This window comes from Sander vitreus, chromosome 12, assembly GCF_031162955.1.
Source record: "Sander vitreus isolate 19-12246 chromosome 12, sanVit1, whole genome shotgun sequence".
Lineage (NCBI taxonomy): Eukaryota > Metazoa > Chordata > Actinopteri > Perciformes > Percidae > Sander > Sander vitreus.
The window spans coordinates 14,260,993-14,285,470 of NC_135866.1; the positions used below are offsets into that span (position 1 = coordinate 14,260,993).

General features: G+C 38.0%; 1 protein-coding gene across 1 annotated transcript in view; it reads left to right on the forward strand.

The window, feature by feature from the left end:
* sntg1 (syntrophin, gamma 1) overlaps positions 1-20,739 on the forward strand; it is a 34,067-nt gene extending 13,328 nt beyond the window's left edge. Inside the window, exons 4-19 of the mRNA XM_078263709.1 lie at positions 1,943-2,077; positions 4,045-4,101; positions 4,311-4,368; positions 4,453-4,496; positions 4,868-4,909; positions 5,211-5,313; positions 5,922-6,004; positions 6,307-6,437; positions 7,695-7,824; positions 11,478-11,516; positions 13,404-13,520; positions 15,261-15,332; positions 16,074-16,226; positions 16,412-16,504; positions 18,412-18,522; positions 18,665-20,739. Of these exons, the coding sequence (XP_078119835.1) occupies positions 1,943-2,077; positions 4,045-4,101; positions 4,311-4,368; positions 4,453-4,496; positions 4,868-4,909; positions 5,211-5,313; positions 5,922-6,004; positions 6,307-6,437; positions 7,695-7,824; positions 11,478-11,516; positions 13,404-13,520; positions 15,261-15,332; positions 16,074-16,226; positions 16,412-16,504; positions 18,412-18,522; positions 18,665-18,847 (1,551 nt within the window). The 3' untranslated portion in view covers positions 18,848-20,739. The remainder of the gene's footprint in view (positions 1-1,942; positions 2,078-4,044; positions 4,102-4,310; positions 4,369-4,452; positions 4,497-4,867; positions 4,910-5,210; positions 5,314-5,921; positions 6,005-6,306; positions 6,438-7,694; positions 7,825-11,477; positions 11,517-13,403; positions 13,521-15,260; positions 15,333-16,073; positions 16,227-16,411; positions 16,505-18,411; positions 18,523-18,664) is intronic.
* The last annotated feature ends 3,739 nt before the right edge of the window (positions 20,740-24,478 follow it).

Genomic DNA, 24,478 nt, shown 5'->3' on the forward strand with positions numbered 1-24,478 from the left:
AACTCAAAATGTTTCTAAACTTAAAAAGCATGTTTTGGGTTTTGTATTGTTTTACTACTTACACAGATATTTTAAGTATACATTTTTATGTTATTTACAATACACAGCATGGTTTTCTAGGGGGGGACAACCCTTAGATGGGGGGGGGGGATTTACGCCCTTGGTCACACCTGCACAAAAAATGTAATCAACAAGTAAACACATACAATAAAACACGTGTGCAAAGTGTTGTGCCACAGTAACAGGAGAGGATAGTGATGATGGACCTGCAGTTGATCCACTCTTTGTGGCTGTTTGTCAAACTGAGGCCAGTGCTGCATCAATTATCAGCTAACTATCATATAGTTATATACCAATGATAAACCATTCTGATATACTGCTAGCAAGTTTCTTTCCCTCTGATTGTTTTCCTTCTCGCACCTGACTTTCTGTTTTCTTTTGGTAATTTACCTTAATTTTTTAAAATGACATGGCTGCTTCAAATTTAACCTCAAGTCCTCAGCATAATTACTTTGGTAACAAACTTTAGCCCATATGACTGCAGGACTGCACTAAACTATGTGCAGCTTTCAGAGGGGGAGGAGGTCAAATATAAAATTGGTTAAAATAAGTCAAAGTTGACTTCCTTTCACATGGGACACGAACAGTGGTCTCCTAGGTGAAAGTCCCTGTGTGTGTTTGACCCATCCATCCATCCCAACCTCCTCCCTACGCAGATTTTGTCAATCTTTATACTACGTCACCTCCTGACTTCCTCCTCAGAGCAGCCCTGCACGTCCTGGCTCACAATTGAGTGTGTTATGCACAAATTATAGTGATGATCAGATAGATTATGTAGATAATAATAGAGGCATGTTTGGAGGTGAGGGTAATAGATAGACATACAATAGAATCAGAGATAAGTCTAATTATGTACAATGGAAGCGCTACAACAGGTCAAACAACGCTCAACCACATGAGACGCTGTCTCACCCAGCTATATACAGTACAGTTATGGCACTACTGCCCTCATTTTGCTCGGCTAATGAGTCTCGCACACACATTACTTCAAATAATGTGAAATTATGCCCAACTCATTGCAATTCTCACGCTGCAGCTGCATGCGGAGGCTCATTTCTTCACATTACTCATTACAGACGAAATATAATATGCTCCTAAACAAATTAGTTGTAAACTGATTTTCATTCAAGTTTGACCTGCAGTTGAGATACTCTGTCTAAAATAGCAACCGTGCAACCAACTGTCTTGTTAACTGATAAGCGGCGTGTCCCGGGTGACAAGGATGCTGACACTGGTGTCTTTCTTTTCTATTAGCAGTCTTGTCAGGTGAAGGTGCTTCTTTTATTTAGACCTTTTTAAGTCAAGGACAGCGCAGGCATTGCAATTAGCCAGGGAGAAGGAAGGATATGCAGAATGCAAATTTATGCGGATTAGCATGTTCTAATGGATCATTGGAAACAGACACAGTCCTCACACTTGCTTGTATGAAGCAGGGAAATTCAAATGTGGAGGGTGAGCTTGGTTCCAGATACTTAATTTCACAGGTTCCTAATTTGCCATCATCCTCATCAGCCTTACACGTGCAGTAAAACAAATGAGATGATTTGTGTTCTCTCAGCGTGAATGTATACAAAGCACACAACTTATAAAAAGCTGCTTCTTAGAGGGTCTGCTTGTTATTTGAAACCATAATACAGCAGTTGTCCTATGTTTTTTGTATCTAAATGTGTGATTATTATTACTCAGAGTGCTGAATATGGTTAATTGTTGAAACATTAACATTAACAAGGAAAGTAGTAAAAAAAGAAAATAACAGCCAAAACTCTGTATCCTAATTTCCATGCATCCTGCAGCGAGTATTCTCAACGACATTTCATTTCATGGCCAGTTAATTCAGTCGTGGAGGGATGATGAATGATTTTATCTTTCTGACTGTTCGCAGACAAAGACTGGGATTTATTTGATGCAAGAAGGTAATGAGGAGCCGTTTAATATTCGACTACACTTGGCCAAAGATATTCTGACCATTCAAGAACAAGATGTCATCTGTGTGTCAGGAGAGCCCTTTTATTCAAGTGTAAGTAACCCAGTCCATCTCATAATTACCAAATGCCATCATGCCACACTTCGCATGCTCATATATTGAAATCAGTAACATGTACGGCACAATACATGAAAGTTACAGCACAGCAACATACAGAGAGACACTGAATGTCAATGACAAATCTACATCAGTTAATCTATTCCTCATTAATCAAGTGTAGCTATTAAATAGTGATTCACCTACTGGAGTGGATCATGGTGTATAGAGTGTAATCTTTAAGCCACACATCATGTCTGACAACTTTTTCTTCACATGAATAAATGAGTGAATGAATAATAAATTCACTGTTCCCAATAAAAAAGAAGAGTCCATGACCTCTCCCAAAACGTTATTTTAACTATTCATTCAGTAACATGTTGCTGGATAAATCTTTGAAGATAAATAGAGGAAGCGCTTGTGTCCTCTGAAACATGATTATGATAACTATTAACAGAAAGCGTGAAGACCTGCTACAGTAATACAACCTTAGCATGTCAGGAAGTCCTAGTGCAGACATTTGTAGTCTTGGTTACTAAAATTTTATAAAAAAGTGTTGAGTTCCTGCACACTGTTAGCACTAAATGTATTAACATTCAGTGTCAGGTATCAAATTCCCAATATGATACAACAACATCTTAATACTAGAGCAACAGGCTGCAACAACCGCTAGAAAAAGGAGTCAAATCACGGAACACCTGAGACAATTAGATAATCAATAATTGTTGAGACAAACAATATCCAGAGATCTAAGATCCATAGAATTTAATAAAAAACACACCAAAGAAATATATTTTTATGAATAAGGATTGGAAAACAACAATTCCAAATTTCATATCCAAACTTGAAATAGTCTTGATATGATGTTATTATCACAGGTGTTCATAATTTGAACACTGATTCACTGTGGAAAATTAAGATTCTGTTGTGTGGAGTCACTGTCTGGCAGAGGTCTACAGTGTGACTGAAGCATTGCATTTTCAATGAACTTAGTGCTGACAGTGTGCAGGAATCTAACAATTTCCTTGTATAATTTTATTTTCCTTTGTACTTGTCTACCAGGTGTGCACCAGCCAACACTTTATTTGTCATTTTGCATTTACCCATCACTAGTTTGTAAAAAGTCTAAATGTTGTCTCACATATTGGATGGATGTAAATACTTTTAATCGTAACATCAATGTACTGTGTAGCTGGGGCTGGGTGATATGGCTGAAATTATTATCAAGAAATAGTTTGTATATGTCAGGATATTGCAAATGTATGCAAAATCACGTCAAAATGTATCAAACATATGTTAAAAGCAATTAACTGTGTCCTACTTGTAACGTGTGAAGCAAAAGTTTGACATTTTAGAAAGTACGCTTAATCTCTTTCTTGCCAAATGTTAGGTGAGGTCCATAACATCATGTCTATGCCAACACATCCTCATACCTAGACAACATTATTGATAGATTTCCAAATATTTACACAGTGGTGGTTAAATTATGTGGCCTTGGCGCAGTTTTTAACATGTAGTAAACATTGTGAAACAGAGCTAGGTAAGTTTAGGCAACAAAAATACTTAGAGTTAGTAAAACATCACGGATTGGCTTAAAATAAGTCATGAAAAACTACCAAAATAAGGACATCCTGTTACGTCACGGACGTCATTGCGACATGGACTAAAACTTAAAACGAAAGCGTACTTTCCAAAATGTCTATTCCTTTAATAATTAATTTACATAAATGTTGCTCATAATCAATAATTTGTACAAAAATTTGTAGAATTAAAGAAATGTCCAAAAATGATAAAGGAATAAGGATGTATCAATTATTTTTTTAGGTTTTATCTTGCACCATTTTATTTCATTATGATTAAATTTAAGTTCTGACAAAAGCAGCCCTTCCCACTTGCTCTGTTGTAAGAGATCCCACAGGAACTGGACTGAACTCATTTCTCTGCTCTAACTGAATCTCTTCCAGGAGAGGACTGTAACGATCAGGAGGCAGACAATTGGAGGGTTTGGCCTGAGCATCAAGGTAATTTAGATCTCAGCTGATTAGGCTGCTCCTCCTAGCTGCTTTAAATGAAGTCTGAAGTGTTATTGATAATTTTCTTGTCAAACCACAATAATGATTATTTTCTTGTCAAACTGTAATAACAGCGATAGCTGAGGGATTCGCTGACAATTGTGTTGCTTTTGAGTGTCTTTGACTCATTCTGTGTTTGTGATACCTTGTCTCCTTAGGGTGGAGCAGAGCATAAAATCCCTGTTGTGATATCAAAAATATCAAAAGAACAAAAAGGTATATTGTTTTTAAAAAAAGTTTCCCAACTCTGTCCATTTGACTCCTCTAGTTTCTTTTTACTAATGGGATTTTTATTCCCAGCTGAACTCTCCGGGCTGCTTTTCATCGGAGACAGCATCCTTCAGGTAAAATGCCAAAACTCTTGTCTACACATCTCATCCTACTCTACACAAGAACACATACTGCATCTTTAATAATTTATGTGCCAAACTGCATCCCTATAGGTAAATGTCACATCCCAAGTCTTTCATTTGTTACATGTATTCCAGCAAAACTCATATCTCTCTCAGCTCATCTGATGTAGAGGATACATTTACAAGCCAGCCAAAGACGCTTTGTATTCATGGCAACTGTGGATGAGACTGTTGTTTACAGTGTTCAGCGCAGATGCCATAACAGTTATTGTGCTTGCCTCATTAATCATTTTGAAGATACAGCTACAGTGATGTGATGCCAGCAGTATTATTTAGGGTAACCCTGTTACTGTTGTTTTCAGATAAATGGAATAAACGTTAGAAGTTATCGCCACGAGGAAGTGGTAAGCTGTCATCTCATATCTCATATTTTCTTACACTGGAACAGCTCCTTCGATGGCTGATCTTTTCTTCCTTTTAGGATTTTTATCTTTTTGACATGCAAAGCCAATTGTTTCTGTTTCATGCTTTTTTAAATGTAACTGCAAGAAATATGTGTGTATGTCTGTGTAAATCTCTTATCTTGGCTTTTCCAATCTTAGTCAGACGTTAGCACACCATGTTTTATCACAGCAAGCAATCATCAGAAAACCTCACAGTTTACATCTCCTTCAATGAAAATAATCCTGCGTTTTTAACTTCCAGGTCCAGGTTTTGAGAAATGCTGGTGAAGAAGTGACTCTTACTGTCTCTTTCCTTAAGAAGACTCCTGCCTTTCTGAAACTGCCTCTGTGTGAGGACTGCACATGTAAGAAACCTCTACACACACTCTTTAATCACCATTACTGCAGTGCAAAATAATTAACCAAGAGTATTTATAGCTTGTATTAATGTCAGTCTGAGGATTGGTTGTCCTGGTGACAATAAACTAGAGCCTGAAGAGCCACTTTGAGAATAAGAAATTTTCGACTTTGTGTACTCATGTTGACAAGCAGCACTAAATAAAGATGCTGCTTCGCTAAAGAGAGGGGGAAAGAGGGAGAAATGGATGCATCTCAAGCTTCACAAAAGATGCTAAAGACGAAACTGAAAGAATTGACATTGCTCATTGTGGTGCAATTGATTGCTCTTGCATGGGGAAGCTTCAGCCTCGTCATCAGACATGAAAGCTTTAATAAAAGCCTTTCATTCGCGTATATAGGCCAGGTTGACTGGCCATCCTACCAGTCAACTGAATACAAATTGGCACAAAGCAGGAGCCCACACTGGAGGAGAACAAAGTGGCACGCTTTGTGTTGATATCTGCGATTCACTGCAATTGGAAACCTTGAAATATATGAAGGTGTTGCTCTAAATGTTTTGTTTTTAATATTTATTTTTTTTTGCCTTTTTTGTGTGTCCTTGCTGTACATTCAGGCATCCCCAGCGACCACAGTAGTGGGACCTCCTCTCCTCTGTGTGATAGCGGCCTGCACTTGAACTACCATCCTAACAACACGGTACTCTTTTCATTAGCTTCTTCTTTCAATTATTCTCTAAATGTCCCTCTGTAACCACGCAGCAGCATTCCTGGTGCCAGAAAGTTGTTTCTATGCAACTGCCACTCGCTGATAACCGGGATGCTCTATCTTTATCTTTTGAGGAGGGTGAATCAGCTTTCCTCTGCCGCTCACGCTCGCTCGGCCTGCCTGTGCACCTGCAGCAACAACAGCAGCAGCAGGACTGTTGACATGTCGATTGTTTGAGATGTGCAGTGTGGGAAACCACAAGCACCTCTAAATAGTGTTTCACACTTCTGCAGGACACGTTGTCCTGCTCGTCCTGGCCCACGTCCCCGGGGCTTCGCTGGGAGAAGAGATGGGTGGACCTGCGCCTTATTCCACTGCTTCACTCACGCCTGTCGCAGTACAACCCGGGCTCTGACGTCTGCAGGTGAGCTGGGGGACTTCATATTGAAGGGTCATTGGTGTCTGTTCTCACTTGTAGAGCTGGTATCTTCCTGTAAGGAGATGGGCCTACAGGCCTGCCGTACTAAGATCATTTGTTAAATGTTTAGGGGGTTACAAATAGAGCAGACTGCCATCCTTCATCTATAAAAATATTTTGTTCTCCTATTAAGGATATCCCTTTCCTTTCCCTAACCAAAATTAAATAAGCAAAGGAGTTCTGCAGGAAGACGGACCTACTGAATAGTGGATGCTTGACGTAATAAGTCATTAAGCTGTCAATAAATACATTTTCATTTTGCTACACTGTGGATGATAGAAACAGTAATCTTGTGGATTGACTCTTAATGGACCACACTTGTGGTTTGGCATGTTTTAGCCCATTAACAAATACATTGCACAAAAGTTGTTGATACATTTAAAGCCATACAGTGATGAACCTACAGACAATTTTCACCTGAATCTGCTGCTCCCCTTTACAGAGCATTATGATAACTTTCAGCTCAGGCAGCAAAAGGGCAAAAAAAGCTATAAAAAAAACAAACACTGTACACTACCTGCACAGCTCCAAACAGCAGACAGACACAGTTAGTGACTAGCTGCTGAACTTAGTGGAGCATTCAGTAGTTAAAGGGCCAAATATTTCCCTCAGGAGTTAAAAAGAGCTTAAAAGAGAGTTACGTAGTATTTAACGTGCATTCAGTTGGCCAGAAACATCCAACTGCTGGATATGTAAATGAGCAACTGTTTGCTAGCAAGGTCACCATATCAACTTAAAGCTAATCCTCTGCTCCACGAAGCAGTTTTCTATTATCTATCATTTCACTGTGTGGGGAATTGGCAGATTGGCGCCCCCTGTATGGAGTTATATTCCTATCTTTATTCAAGAGCGCATTCTTTCAATTTGAGAGCATTTCTCACTGATATTACGTTCAGATTTTGTAATAATTTCCCTCAAAACCTTGCTCTCACACTCAAATGGTCACTGCTCATGCTTGGATTTGCTCTGCTTGTGCTCAAACTTTGTGCTTGGACTCATATGTTGTTCTGTGGACAGATTTCCTGCTCTCAGCTTTGGCCCTTCTCCTCGCACTCAGCCTGATTCTGCACGCTTGCAAATCTTCTCCCCTCGGATCTCTCCTGCGTGCTTGGATTTTCTGAGTTATGTCAGTGTGTTGTTTGTAGTTCGTTAAATAAAAAATGCGAAATCACCCCATAATCTTTTGTTTTTCTCTTCGTTCAGGAAAAATGCTTTCCATGTCATAGCTGTGGACGGAGTGTGCAGCGGAGTTATACAGTTCCCCACAGCTGAAGACTGCTTGGACTGGCTTCAGGCAATAGCGAGCAACATTTCCAGTCTCACCAAGCACAATGTGAGTATAAAATAATAACACTTGTTAGCTCTGCTGCCTCTCGCTGTCCCCCATGTAAACCAATAACATGTTGGGTTAGGAGTTAATGCAAAATACTTTCAATTTGTGGCTTGTCTAAAAGGCCCTTTGCAAATGTCACGACATTAAACATATACTGTGCTAATGTCTTTTCACAGTGGGAGTAAAATACACACTTATTTATGAGAGCCTAAGGTCACAATAACAGCAGTTGCGCTTTACTACACTATCCCCTCAGCCAAACTCATGCGTTTACTGTCTAATCTATGATTCAACATAATATGTAATACAATAATGAAAGAAAGAGGCCACAAGTAACAAAGGAATAATGTTGTATTATTTCTCTTGTTGTGAGCATATGCTCTAAAGAAATCAAAGCATGTTTGAGATGGGTGATGATGCTCAGCAGGGTGGTCAAATACAAATACTGTTGACAAGCTCCATCATGTGTGGTGGGTCAAACAAAATCGAGTGTCTAATTTTACCGTGTGTGTGTGCGCCCTGGTGAATAATGGAGCCCTGGTTGATTGGAGTGGACGAAGTCATGGACGTACTAAACATAACACTGATCGCTCACTGCCAGAATGGCCTCAACAATGGAGAGTGTATTTCTCTCTGGCCTCAACATTAACTGAGGTGTGTAAATGAGCTGGCAAACTAGATGGGTGTAGGATACACAGATTTCAGATGTCCTAAAGACTATATGATTTTAATATGGCCAAACCATTACAGTGATAATAAATAAGCTTCAATACTTTTCAGACAATGACCTGGATTTTTTTTTAAAGAAGTAGATCAGTCTTTGACACCTGAATGTTATGTTGTCGTGTATCCTTTTATTTGATGCTCTGGATTTTACGTTTCCTGCTGCACACAGTATAAGCACACTGTTCACCTCAGTTTATAACAGAGTTGTTTTGTGACTGAATGTGCTTCCAGTAATAGAAAATTAATTGAAATATAACAGAAAATTCAAAAGAGTTGCAACAAGAGTATACAGCCATGCTAGCTGCTCTGTGTGGCAGACACTGGTGCTTTGAGATAAATGCTAACATTGACATGCTAACATGCTGATGTTTTGTAGGTAGAATGTTTACCATGTCTACCATCTTAGTTTAGTGTGTTAGCATGCTAACATTTGCTAATTAATCTGAGGCTGATGGTAATGTCATTTGTTTTGCAGATATTTGGTCATAAACCACAGAAAGATTCTGAGCTGATAATGGAGCTAGATGAAAAGTGAAGAGATTGCCAAACATTACAATTTGGGGGACATGAATCTCAATACTTGAAAAGTGTGAATGTCATGGTGGCACTAAAAGAAAAGTTGAAGGATGTCCAAATTCAGTAGGGTATATCGTCTAGTGACCCTAAATGTCTGAATGAAATTTCATGGCAATCCATCCAATAGTTGTTGAGATATTTCATTCTGAACCACAGTGGCAGACACACAGACAGACCTAAAGCTGTGAGGGATGCTAAAAACCAATATAACACATATAAGAACTCTTTTATTTGCTCTCTTTCAACTAAATTGCACCAATCGGATACTAAATAATAACACATTTTATAATTTCATATTTTCTACACAAACTGTAAAACTTTTTTTTTTTACCTTGCCTTTCAGGGCTTCTGTATTACACACATGTTTACTCTTATTTATTTGTATGATGTGTCATTTGTTTCAATGTGTTTTTGTGCTTTGTGTTTTCATTTCTGCTGCTGCACAACCAATTGCCCTTTTGGGACAAATAAAGTGATTTATTGATTGATGTATCATGCTGAGGATCAGCCAGAGTCCCGCAAAGACCTTAAAAAAAACAATAAACTGTAAAACCAAGGAATGTATTTGAGGGGCTTGTGTTAATAAATTTTTACCCATTTTGTAAAAGTCAAAATAAATATTCATAGATAGCCCTTTTTAAAAAAAATTAAAATGAATGAGCTCCACATATTAAACAGGGGAATCTTGCACATGATTGAAGAAAAATAGCACACCTAAAAATATGAAAATTAAGGACCTAATTAAGAGTAGGGTCATTCTTTGCTTCTAGGGCAGCTTCAGTCTCTATTTGATAACTGTCATGACATTGAACTGAGCTGATTGCAGTCAAATATTACACCGTTTGTCATGAAAAAAACGCCTCTAGTTCTCTAAGCGATGGAGGAGGAAGTCCACTCTGCTCTCTACAAATGTAAAATGTTCTTCTGCAACTTAACTAGTACTTGAGATAAGAATTGATAAAATATGAAATTGTTGTGCCAAAGATGCTCAGTATACCATAAAAGTATACGTACTTATACATAAACAGTAAATATATATTCCTTTCCTAAAATAAAATAAAACATTTGTACAGAATCTAGATAAAAAAGGTGCACCAGTGGTACAAATTACTGGCATAGAAATGTGGCATATGTATGAACTTACCACAGTATGGTACCATTGGGGCATTTTAGGAACATGCTTTCAAATCTCAATGTTTTTGAATGTACTTGTTTTAACTGAGGGATGTCGATTTTTTGATTTCTTGATTGTAATGGGACTTACCTGATTAGACAAAGGTTTAATAACAGCTGCATCACTCTACAAGTAGCAAATATGATAAAACAGTATAGGATTTAACTGCAGTGGATTGGGTATGATGTTTTATGCTGATGATATATTGTTGTATAAGCAATGAAAACGGCAATGAACAAGGAGGTGCATCTGTTGCAATAACTGCAGCATTAATGCAGCGGAGTGAAACACAATGTTTTTCTAAAATTAGAAAGTCTCTCAAAACTGAAATACATAAGTCAAGTACCAGCACCTGCAATTCTTTGTAAGTACAGCACTTGTAGAGTAAGTGTTAATGACTTTTGGTACTTTTCACTTCCAGTGAAAGTTCTTATTTTTGGGTAGAGGATGAGATGCATGATTTGTTTGTAATAACAGAACTGGACCCCACAGCTTTTCATTGTTTGTGTCAGAGGTGGGTTAGACCTGCAGTCACTGTGACTGTTCACAACAACCAACAGCTGAATCTGAACAAACCCACTGTCACCGCTCCCGTATACCATCTTGTTATCTGGCTGTTTTGTTTCAGCTCCTCCACTGAAAAAACATCCTGTTTTCTCCCTTGGCCCAAACTTCAGTAACATTTCAAAACAAGCAGCTGTGACTTGTTCTCATCTCTATAGGTGGATGGGTATAGGATGGCTTAATTTGGTGTAGTGCTGCTAAGAGAGTTATATTGATAGTGTGGATTAAGAGTGAATGATACCTGTGATCTGAGCAAAATGTTTTAATTTAAAGCCTGACTGCTCTCTCGCTAGTTTCCCCACTTTTATTATCACAGAAAGAATGGATTTTTTTTTTTTTTTAGGAAGAGCCTCGGGTCCTTGTGGAAATGACTCTATCTATCTTATTTTGTAATTTGCATGCGTTGAATAAATGAAGTATAGCTCTAACAGTGTTTCTTCAGTGCTGTGTTAACATGTTAGCACGGATACTGTGATTCATAGTTCTTAGAAACATTGTCACTGATTGTCCCTGTGGGGTTCCATAACTATTTTACATGCTTCCAGTAATTGGTGTCTGATTGTTAGCAGGATGTATTTAAATGAGTTATTGATGTTCTTGTTCAATTTAACAGGTAAAGAAGATTAACCGCAATTTTCCAGTTAACCAGCAGGTAAGATATTTCTCTGAGTAGCTTTTACTGACTTTAATTTGTGTATTTTATCCTTATCTTAAAAATCACAAGTAAATCTCTAACCAGGTCTGTCAGTCACAGAAAGGACACAGCCATATCAGGAGAATGTTTGCATCATTTAAGTCTATCCACTGAGAAATGATCAGAAAACAACTTGAGTGCCTTCAGTCAGTTAACTCGCATCTTCAGTCTAAACATGGAGTTAATGCGACGATGGGGTTCCTTCTTTATTACTTATTTATTTTGATTTCTGCCGCACAAAAGAGTGGGAATTCACTTGACAATTCTTTTAAAAAATAAAGCAGGATGAGACAAGACTGCTTGTCCTGAATCTTTTGCCATCCATCAAAAAACTCCAAACGGAAAAGAAAGCAAACATTTTACTTGGGTTGCAATCACACTGAATTACTGATGGTGACATACACTGGCTGCAATCATGTATCATAACATTTTAAGTGTATGCTTTGCTTTCTTTCTCTTCATTTGACCATGAGTTTCTCCTTTACTTAAAGGGGCTGTACTTGACATTCAGAACATTAATATAGCAGTAAACAAATATTTGCTATGTAAAGATCTGGTGGAGTAATGGCGTCCTAAGCAGAAAAGGAAGTCACACTCACTCTGTGTGATCCAAGCTAATCTGTTCTCTGTTTTGATAGTCGGTCCGGCCACGTTTTAGTGCATGCGGCCGTGAAAAAAATAGGTATTTCACGTATTGGGGGAACGGTCTGCGCAGGCAATATAGCCGTCTGTTTTTTTTTTCTCAGTATTTCGAGTACAGCCCATTTAACTTTATACCATTTGCCTTCAAGTAGGAGTGGGCAATATAACGATACATACATTTATTTAATAGAGCATCTTTTACAGACAAAGTCACAAAGTGCTTCACAAGAGAAAAATACCGTGCCACACACTGCTTATATTGTTTTAGCTACGTATTAAGTACCTATTATGTGTATTAGACCATTGTGGGCATTGTTAAAAATCAGTGAGCAAGAGTGCACTGCTAAATGATAACATTGGATTCTTATATCATTTTGCATCAGTGTTATGTAGTATCTTGATTTGTCAGGCTTTTACAGTATTCTGCTGGATAAACCAAAAACCAATGTGCCTGCATCATTAATCTTTAAAGCCCCTGAGAACTTTGTTTCTCAAGTATTTCTTAATACAATTGAATATTCATGACTAAATATTCACCAAGTTATAATTTGGAGAAAAAAAATCATTATTTATTAATACTATTAAACTCTGTTGGTCTGGTTTGATCCAGCAATGTAAGCAAACAACCCAACAAATTTTGATACAAGTACCGTTAAATAGTTTATCCGTTGTTATATATTTTATCCTTTTATTCAAGTAAGTACTGCACACAAACACAAATATCATGTGAATTAACCAAAACTCGGAGTGGGCATCTTTTTATTTATTTTTATAACTTTTGTCAGTCAATTACTTAATCACATACATGATAAAACAAAAGATACTTTTTAATGGTGAAATAGCAAATGTTTATTGTGTGAATCCTTTGAACTAATAAGCTGATTGCTGCATGCATGCATGCATGCACAAAACAACAGCAGAGACTCTAGTGTCCACTAAGAAGTGTCTTCAAGAGCACAAAACTTGATCCAACGCGAGGCCATGCATTTTATTTGGTATTGATTGTTCCTATTGATGCCAGTATTGACACTCAAAAACAAAGCTTAGTATCAGCCGTAAAGATACTTTAGGTATAGATCTGTTCACCCATGATATCAAATGATATGCTTGTATCTTCCATGTCATACACCTCTACTTTTGCCTATGACCCCTGTACAGTCTGCATCCCTCATGACCACATGTCTCTTTTTCACTGTTTGATAGATTATCTATATGGGCTGGGTCGACGAGAAGGAGCAGGACTCCGTTCAGGACCGAATGTATTCACCAAAGTTCCTCGCTTTGAGGGGTTCCTCACTCTTCAAGTTTTCAGCACCCCCTGTAAGTGTACACCTACCATGCTAACTTCTTTAAACCATCAAACGTCTGTGTGTGTGAGTGTTGTTTTTCATTTCAAGGTAATGTATTGTTGAGGGAGAAAAGCTTTCCTGTTAAAAAAGAAAGAGGAAGCAGCTCACTCATAATCCTTTGTGCTGCATTGATCTTCCTCTTGATTGAGAATGATCATTAAATCTGTTTACATTCTGCCAACCGCTTAAGTGATTATGACAAGAGGGATAAGCTGTCGATGGTGAGAAAGATTGATAGAAAACTGAAATTGCCTGCTCAACTTGAATGTGCTGATATAAATGGAATATGCTAATGTGAGTGGATGGTGGAAAATAGAAGCTTGCTCTTTTAGACAATGCGACAAGCTTCTTCATTACTGAAGACTACTTACCTGCAGTTTGAGGAATGTTCCCCTTACGTTAGCATTCCCGGCTTTTGTGCCTACAGTAGAAACCTAACGTTAGTGTTTCTTCCAAAGGAAATGGCAGCGGTTGTCAAAAACAATTTCAGCCTGTGGCCGGGTTGGTTCAGTGGTAGAGCAGGCGCACCTATACTGAGAGGTTTATGCCTCGACGCAGAGGTCCAGGGTTCGAATCCGACCTGTGACAATTTCCTGCATGTCTTCCCCCTCTCTCTCCCCTTTCTCACCTAGTTGTTCTATCAAATAAAGGTGGGAAAAGCCCAAAACATAATCTTAAAATTATTGTTTTTACAAAAATTACAGCCAAGGAACCCTTACAAAATAGAGAATATACCAGGTGGGGACCTCCCTTGGAATAATTTGAATTGAATTTTGTTTTAACACTATCATAGTCTTAGTAAAGTGACAGAACAATGTATTAGAAAGATATTAGACATGTATTAAACAGATTCTAAGAGTTATAGAATTGTTAGATTAGAACATAATATTTGAACGATTATAAATTTAAAAAGGAAAATATTTGTTTTTATATCATCCTCATTTAAATGAATGAATATAAAAACTTTTCACAGACCCCCTGACGGAGTGCTACGATCCCTAGGGTCCCAGGACCGCATTTTGAGAATCACTGAGATAGTGTTTTGTTTGCCAAAGTCAATGATCATTCATTATCCTCAAATCCATTTCTCTTGCTAAAGATAAGGCATAGCTACTGTTAGAAGATACAAACATTAAAGCATAAATCTATCGTGTTGCTTGTCCAAGTTGTTTTTCTGTACCATCCTACCATTCTAAGGGTTATGTTAGCACAAATAATACTTTAATGACATTTTTATTTGTCAGACTATCTCTACCCTGCAATACATGAACAGTGTTCCTACATTTCTATATATCCTATAGCTACATGGATCATTAACCAACACAGTTTTAGCTCATTTAAAATGCTTTATCTCAATAGATACACTTTAAACTGTAAACTAAGATCTTGACAAGCGTATCAACAGTAATCAGGGGTCGTGGGATTTCAGAAATGGTCAATTTTAATTTTATTTAAAGGTATCTGTACAAAAACATGCATCAGGTTTACTTTTAGGAAAGGCAATGCAGCTTTATTTATGTAGCACATTTCAGCAACAAGGCACTTCAAAGTGCTTTACATAAAACATGAAAGAGCAGTTAAAAACAAATAATATATAAATATTTGTTAAAGAGAATATAAAAACAGCTAAAATAGAATAAGACGGGTATAAAATAATTTTAGAGACTGTATTCTTTCCCTTTTTAATCAAGCCATCCTTCTAATCAAACAGGTGACAACATGGGACTGGACCAGAGCAGAGAAGAGCTTTACTGTGTATGAGATAATGTGCAAGATTTTAAAGGTAAGACAACCGCTTCCGTTTCATTTCTTGAACATTTAGAGAAGCAAACCCTCACACTGGATACATTGAGCAAATATAACGTAGAAAACTGGGGAATTCACTTAATTCACCCACAGCGATACATCAACCAATGTGTCCCTGAGCAAGACACTTAACCCCTAGTTGCTCCAGAGGCGTGCGACCTCTGATATACAGTATAGCAATTGTAAGTCGCTTTGGATAAAAGCGTCAGCTAAATGACATGTAATGTAATGTAATCTAATGTAATATATATACGTAACTCCCTGATTAATTTGCATGTGTTCTACTTCAATCCCACGACACTCAAGGTTCAGACTGTATTCATTATCTGCAGGTTCAAGGCCACTTTAAATTTAATTGTGAGAATCTATCTGCAATTAATTTTAGTAATTCTATTCATGTAGATTCAGATGTTAAATCAGATATAGTTTGAAGTACTCTGCCATACCTATTACACTGTGCCATTTAGGTTACATAAAGCCATAACAAACATACATTAGGGTAAAACAACCTGTGGTTCAGCTTGCATATATATGCATTGCCATCATGTATGTTTGGAGCTCTTACAGTAAAACTGCAGTCTGCAGTCTTCACTCTCGTCAGAGTAAATAAACCTCCCCTTAGCTTCAGGAAACTGCATTGCTGTTGCTTTGTCTTATCTCCACGTCACTCTGCACATCCGTACCTGATCAGCATGGCAGCCGTACTGTCTTATCTTAGGATAATGACCTTCTGGACAAGAGGAAGCACTGCTACAGCGTCCAGACGGAGAGCGGGGAGGACATGTTCTTCAGCGTGGAACTGGAGTGCGAGCTGCTGATCTGGGAAAAGGCTTTTCAGATGGCCACTTTCCTGGAGGTGGAGAGGATACAGGTCTGCACCTAAACAGTATGCAAAGTGCAGGGAATTGTGATGATTTTAATCTAGCACACAGTTCCAGCTCAGTCGTTTTAGTGCAGAGATTGATAACGTTCATGTGGCATTTTCAGCAGAGCAAAAGAGGCTTTTGTGTGCTTGCGTAGCTCTTGTGGGTAACATCTTGTTCTTCTATTCTGTAGTGTAAAACGTATGCCTGTATCATGGAGAGCCACCTTATGGGACTGACAGTTGACTTCAGCAATGGCTTTGTGTGCTTTGATGCAGCTTCAAAGGTGAGTGTGGGACACTACTTTATCATCAATACAAATGTGAAAGGGAGATCTTTTCGTGGGTGATTTCAGACAGCTGTATTGTACACAGTGTGATAAAACTAATCACGATGCTTCAGCCTCCCCTTTTCTTTTTTTAGTGCTGCTAACTTATTCTGCACTGTGTGCATTTTGGGAGTATGAGTACATTTGTTTGGACGGCTGGTCCCCCTCCCTCAGGTCAAACCTCTCACTCCTTCCTGCAGTTCATTTTGGCCTTTCCCCAAGTCTGAGAGCCATGCAGACTACTCCACTGGTACACATTATGTGAATGAGCAGGACACAAGCACTGCCATATTGTTCTCTAAGATTTTGGCCCTAATTCCTGCAATGTAAAGCAACAATGTCCCCTAAGGACGATAAAAATGTTGCCAGCGTACTGTTTACAGAGAGAAATGCACAAAACGCAATCCATATGTAAACTGCAATCACAGACAATACACTGGGTGGGATTACTTTCTAATTAAAAGCTGCTATTAGCACATTTCAAAAAGCATGTTAGAGTTAGTTTCAATCGGAAACAGCACAACTATAACTCTGTTCGACAAGTTGAGCTGTAATATGCTGGCTCAGGACCCAATGAGATGTTCCACATGGCTCTAGTTTTTATTGTTCCTGTATAAAACACAATATAAAAATAGAAAAACTTAATTGGAACATATAAACTAAAGGAAAATAAAGGATGACAGAACCAAGACATATATAGCACAATTATTTAAGCTCTGAGTTTGAAGCTGCCAGCTGGCTGGGGTCTTTCTGTGTGGAGTTTGCATGTTCATCCCATGCCCATTGTTTTCTTCTGACAGTATATGAGTATACTGTTAAAAAAATTAAAACACAAGATTTTTATACATGAAATGATGTAAATACAATTTCGATACTGTATTTACATCATTTCATGTATAAAAATCTTGTGCCAATATCTAGAACAAATCAAATACTCAAAACATATTAAAAAAGAGCTCTTATTGAAAGTAAAAATGCTCATTATACAGGAGACTGGCTGCGGTCATTGTTATTTTATTATATATTATAATACTGGATTTTTAATGTATCTATATGTTTTTGAAAAGTCTTATTATTTATTTTTTTACATGGGATCCTAATATGTAAAGTATCTGCAGCTGTTACATAAAGTAATAAATAGAGCACTTAAATGTAACACCTACTTTAACTAAAATAAAAGAATTGCAGATGCAGTCTCGTGAGGATATGAGAAAACCAAATTAACACAGACTTTTTCCTTGTAGGGCACAATACAGATATAATGTGACAGTAGGTGCTTGTGATTGACATGAAGGAGATTGTGATATCCTCATCTCTGTCAGAGTCAAATTGGGTTTTAAAGGAAAGCTGGAGAGGTTAAAACTCTCTTCATGAATTTCTGCTCTGATTGTAAAAGATTTGTTTTGTCAAAAAATCACAGTGAGACAGCTTGTATATGGTATGTTACACATTATTTATTATGCCATAATTAATCAGATTGATGTCACAGTAAGTATTACAGTGGCAGGAACAGTTACAGATTCATATTCATGTGAAAGCATGGCCAGCTGTCTACCTGAGGAAACTGGCTTAATGTGCTGCTTTTGTTTATTCAGATCAACACTAATTGAATCACTGAAGCCCTGCTATATCGGGTGAAATAACTGTGGCTTGTTACATTTCCCCTTGGCAAAAATAACAAGTTCTGTCTGGTTGATGTGCTGACGTGCCCCATTTCTCACTGGGTCTACGTGGATTTTTAATGTGAATTATTCATGAAATAGTGACATAAAAAGGCATTCAGAAAATAAAGAATTATAGTTGTGTTTTAATTGTTTAAAGTTTAATGTTAGACTCATATACTCTTTGTAATTTCTACATTTCAGGCGGTCCTGTGGAGATACAAGTTCTCCCAACTAAAAGGATCATCTGATGATGGAAAAAGCAAGATCAAGTTTTTATTCCAAAATCAAGACTCCAAATCTATTGAAGCTAAGGTAATTCACTTTGAGACATATTTAAAGATGCATGTCAAGGAAAAGGTTTTTCAACAAGACTTTCAAAGCAACAGGGTCATAGAAAATGAATTATTTGCATTTGACTGGAGTATTTATTATTATTTTTTTCTCTCTCTTTCAGGAGCTGGAGTTCTCAAACCTCTTCGCTGTGCTTCATTGTATTCATGCTTTTTTTGCTGCCAAAGTCGCTTGTCTGGACCCGATGTTTGTGGAGAGCCAAGGCACCGCGACTACCACTGGGTTTCCTTCTCTTTCCAGTATCTCATGTAATTCACAGACACTTAAACTCAAATACACCACCTGACAGGCCCTTCTAAAAGGATGCTGCACTTAAATTGTGACCGTGGCCTAAAGTGGTGAACAGGAGAACTGGAACATGTTCAAATCACGACATTAAGGGTGGACATCGGTGGAATAAAAGACCTCTTTGAGAGGTATATACTTGATATCTTGGTAGAAGTTTCAGATTCCTAGGATTTCTGGAATAATTGTGGACCTAACCATCAACCTCTACTTTGGGAAACTTCACACAAAGACGCTGTGGACACAAAATGTGTGATTGAAAATGTTTTTAAGTGAATTTGTCCTCAGATATCATGGTGACCAAAACATCACAAAGAAAAATGCAGTTCTTTTCCCAAGGTAGTCTGCTTTTCTAAGTAAGTTTATTCAAGATTTGGAGAGTTAAAACAAATCAGATTTTAGCCTTTTTGTTCCACGTCAGACGGTACATGACTTGAACTTCTTGTTTGTCTGGACACTGGATATGATGAGGCTTTCTATATTTCTATTTCTTTGTGTGTTTTTGAGTTTAAATTGTTTACCTACAGTCATACTTGAATTAGTACAATTTAATTTCCACTGGAGTTTAATTGAGAGTCCAACTAAAAGCTAAATGGCAACATAAATCTGATTCTGAATCGGCATTTTGACAACACTTAATTACACAGACGTTTGCTGGCAGCTTTGGTTGGATTAAATGAACGCTTTGGATGTATTTGTGTATGAATATACTGAGTAACCTCATTTATGTTTCTCTGTATATGAAGTTTACCCATAGGTTGAGGTCAGAATATGACTCTTTCCTGGATTACTGGATAGAAAGGCTGTATGAAGGTGTAGTTTTTCTTGTACGGATGAAAGAATGACACTTTGATCATCACTAACCACCACACAACTATTATCTGACAATACAACTTCTAAACATGCTAAGAAAACACTTTCCATAATATTTATAGCATTTCTTTCCTCAAAACGTGATTATGTAAATAAACACTGACATTCAAATGACCTCAAAGAATTATGAATTAAAGCGATTACTTGTAGGGATTATGACACTTGTTAATTTGATCACCAGAGATGACCAGGTAGATGGAGCTCATAACCTTGTGCTCTCTTCATCATTTACTAAATGGACCAATTCTGAAGAATACAATCAGCTTGGGTGTATTTTTGGATTATTTGTTTTACTTCAGCTTGTAAATATAACAACTTTTTATTGACAATTGAGAAAACGCACCTGCAAAGAAAACAAAAATATATAGCATTGTGGCCTCCAAAGGTTTAAGATGACCCTTTAAACTTCAGTCTGTATTAAACTGTTTATAAATGCAGCAAAGTGACAAACTAAACTATCATATTCAAAAAAGAGTTCAGGTCAATTAGCGCAATTAGTCACGCTCTTACCTTCCATTTACAGAGTAGACTCCAAACAGTAGAGGCCCATGGGTAAGTAAACTCTAGAGGATAGCTAATTAAATGGGGTCAGTAAAGTGCTTTGTACCGTGCGGGCTTGTTAAGCTGACACAAGTGTCTGAGGGAAACTAATGGTGGTGTAGTCTATGCAAAGAAAGTCTGAGTGATGCTTTTGTGCTTTAAAATGTTTCTCCGTTGCATATACCCATAACACAGGATCTAGAGAGGGAGGTTTATTTTATTTTTTGCAGATGTTTTATTAACAAATATGCTGTATAATAAATGAATAAATAAGACCTTTTATAACATGGCTCACTTGTGGTGGATTTTATTTCTCATGTATTCCACCGATTTAACACATGAAGGTCAGTTTGCATGTCATAAAGAGTACTCAAATCACAATTTCACGTTATTCAAATGTTCGTATGTGGGGAAAAAAGCATTTTGATTGTACTCTAAAGTGTGCTATAATTTCTGTAATAAACGGTGATATTTTTGTCATACTGTTTATGTACTTGTAAGCAGTAGGCCTACAGCTTGAAATATACTTGACACTGAAAGGAATAGCTTGACATTTTCTTTTTTTCAAATACACTAATTTGCTTTCTTACTCAAGTGTTGATCCAAGATTGATACCACTTTCCATTGTAAAATTGGTATCGATCTTCTCTAACTCTTGACAAGAGAGCGAAATAAAGTGCATTTCCAAAAGTGCCAAACTATTGCTTTCTTGAGCTATAAGCCTACAACTTAAAACATTGACATTAAATTCTAAATAAGTATATTTAAATAGGCTACAGTATCTGCAGTCAATATTGACATAGGCCTACTTAAAATAGAACTTCAATTTACTCAAATTAATATTTCAGGTATGCTAATTACATATTTTAAATACATGGTAATGATAAAATTATGCAAAAGAAAAGTGCACAATTTAGTTTTTTCCCCTTCAAAATAGCATTCAAGTGCACTTACGTTTTGTCAATTAGGGTGAAGGTAGCAAATTAGGCTACTCTCGTTACTGTGACAAAGTTGTTTTTGTGTGTACTTCCTACATTTTTAGTAGTTTGTTTTTTTTAAATCCGTAATTTTACTGTATAAGTATTTTCTCAAGTAGTAGCTTACTGGCATTTCAAGTCTGTTGCAGAGTAAAATCAAAGGTCCTGATAAACTGTGTGAGAATGGAACAAAAAAAAAGGAGAAAAATCATCAGCTGCAGCAGAGAAGAAGCTGCCTGTGTGTCTGCGGCCGCAGGAGGGCAGAGCCCCAGAAAGCTGACACTGAAATAGTTTGTTGAATACTAGCCGAGTGTCGGGGGGTGTGGTCGCACCTGGGCTGGGCCTAGCAGTTTGTGAACAGTTCAATGCAATATGCTAAATAATTACGTCATTGTTGGTTACCTCCAAGCGTTATGTCGGCGTAGGTAGATTATATAGGTTGCATCTACCTTAATTAATCACTGGTTTAATGCACCACCCCCGCGAGCACTTAAATGACGCAAATCAAACAAACCCATGTGTTGCGTCACCAGGTCAACAGGTGCACGTTTTATCTGGCTAATAGTGGCTAAATGCTAAAATGGATCCTGAAAGCTGAGTGGACTGGTTATATTCTGCATGAAGAATGAACGAGCAGAGAAGTTGTGCAAGACTTCAAACAGGTGAGTACCCTACTAACACTCATGATGGTTTCTCCAGAGGAGGACATCAACGTTGCTAGGCAACATAGCTTGGCGTACGTGCGTGTGTGCACTACACGTTGTGTTAAAACTGCAGCTTTTTTTGCTTATGTGTGTTTGTGGCTGCTGTCGCTGTGGAGGTTATGTTGTTGATACATGTCGGTGTTGTCTGCTTTGCTGATGTTTTATTCTGCTGTAATTCTATAGTGTCAGGTTATTGAATTTATGTGGCTTAATATTGCCTTTTACACCCACCGCGGTGTCCTAGTAGGCCTACTCTCTTTGTGGTTGTCATGTTTGTGTGAGTTTTGTCTTCTGGTTGCTATGATAATCAGTTGTGTGCACATGCTGCAAAGTGCCGCGGTGGAGAGGGATGGGTACCGAATTCAATACTTACTTATTTTTCTTTTTTTTCTTCTTTTAAATGGATTTGATAAATTTGGTATAGAGGGTTTTCACGACGCGTCATCAGATGCGTCATCAGACCCGAAGTCGCCATGTTGGAGGTACTCCACATCACAACAAAGCACAGCCACTGAAGTAGATCCCAAACGGCGTCAAGGAAAATTGTTAATTATTGCCGTGTTTTAGGTTGTAGGCCTACCAATAGGTCAGACCGAGGAAAAACATTTGGAATATTATCGACTTCCAAAAGTTATTAAAAACCACGGAGAGGAATGCCAGAAGTTATCAGAGGAAAGGAGGCCCTTGTGGTTGGCAAAGCTCAACCAGGATCTAGGACTGAAAACTCTTGTTCGGTCTTTTGAAATGGAAAAAAAACAAACATTGAGAGTCACTTGGCTACACCTTGAGTATCACAATGATATCATACAGTTAAGGTTAGGTTGATTAAAGATGTTATTGCATTACTTACTTTGGCTTCCACAACACAACGGTCGTTGATGACTTGGTACTGCCTCTCCCTCACCCATCCACACACCATCTGGTTATACGCCTCCACACATTTGTAGGATTTAAGGTCTTCCGCTGTGTATGGGCTCGGCGAGAAAACCATGTAGTTGACTATATCGGGATATGCAACTGAACGGAAGAATCACCGGGTCGCCATGGATCCAAGAAGAGGGAGCCAACTTGTAGGGATCTGCACTGCCAGTAAACTGTAATTTATCAAAATATCAAAAAAATTTTGTAGTCCAAGTCCTTCGCATCTTGGACGCGTTTTGATGAGCTCTTCTGTTGTTTAGACATAAAGTATTAAAAGTATCCAAAGTGCACAATACTCCATTACTCCATTCAGTTGTTTACACCGAGTGCCTCCAATATGGCCGTGCATCCAGGTTACCGCCCAGAACGTGACGTCGGTGAAAACCCTCTATTGAAAAAAAGTATCGTTCAGGAACCGGTATCAAAGTCACGACATTAGTATCAGTACCGGTATCAAAATTTTTGGAATGATACCCAGCCCTATTTATGGTACATATTGTTGGTTTGGACAATTTAATAGGTCTATTTGATATAACATTTTATAGGCTACATTTTACTTGAGTAAAATGTTTTTGGCTATTCTATACTCTTTCCGTTTCTATATATTGTACATACCCTACCATACATTTTGTACCCTGCTAATCTATCATTAATGCCATTCACTGGGTAATATAATAAATAATGCACACAAAGTCTGAAAATGACCGGATGCCATCAGGGTGTCGTCGGGGTTATCTTAGCCTGGGCTTAAGATTTAAAGTTTTTAGCAGGAAGCCTGTATCCAATGAAAGATGTATTATAAGAATAGTCTATATCCATGACGTTCTACTTCCGGGATTGCTCCGCAATATTTCACTCTTAGCCCCGGATGTCCGTTACCTTCCGCTTTCTTTGTGTTGGAATTGTAAACTCCGGTCGATTTATGAGGACTATGGTTAACTGCTCCTCAGATATATCCAGGGTAAATCCAGACAGCTAGCTAGACCATCTGTGCAATCTGAGTTTTCTGTTGCATGACTAAAACAACCTTTGAATGTACACATGTTCTACCAAAACAAGTTCCTTCCCGAGGCTATTTTACAGGGGCACCTTGGCTCTGCCTGGTGCTTAGTACCGCCCAGAGTGATGGAGAAAGACAACATCATTTATATCTCTATGGCTCTGGTACCGCCCTTAACGATTGTGCTTGGTTTAAAGAAATGGCAATAAACCACAGCACTTCTTTTCTCCCATCCCAGAATGCTGTGTGGACTAGCCAGACCCTCCTTTGCAGCGCTGTGGAGGAAGGTCTAGCAAAGCGAGACTATAAGAATAGCAGGATCAGCAGCATGTTACCTCTGTGTTTCGTGCAGTCAAAGGTAGGGATGTTCTGTCAGACCGCAAGTATACCATACATTTGTAATGCATAGTATTGGGTTTTATGTGCAGATTAGGGCCTGTTTACTTGTTTTCCATAACTCTGTCCGAAAAGCCATGATGTGAGGGTACATGGAAACTCAAACAAAAAACAAAAACAGATCATCAAAAGCTTGCCAAGGATGCCAGATTGGCACTTTTTACTAGTGTTCTAGTGTGCTTTCTATGTGCTTGCAATGAAGACTCATTTGACTCCTTGTC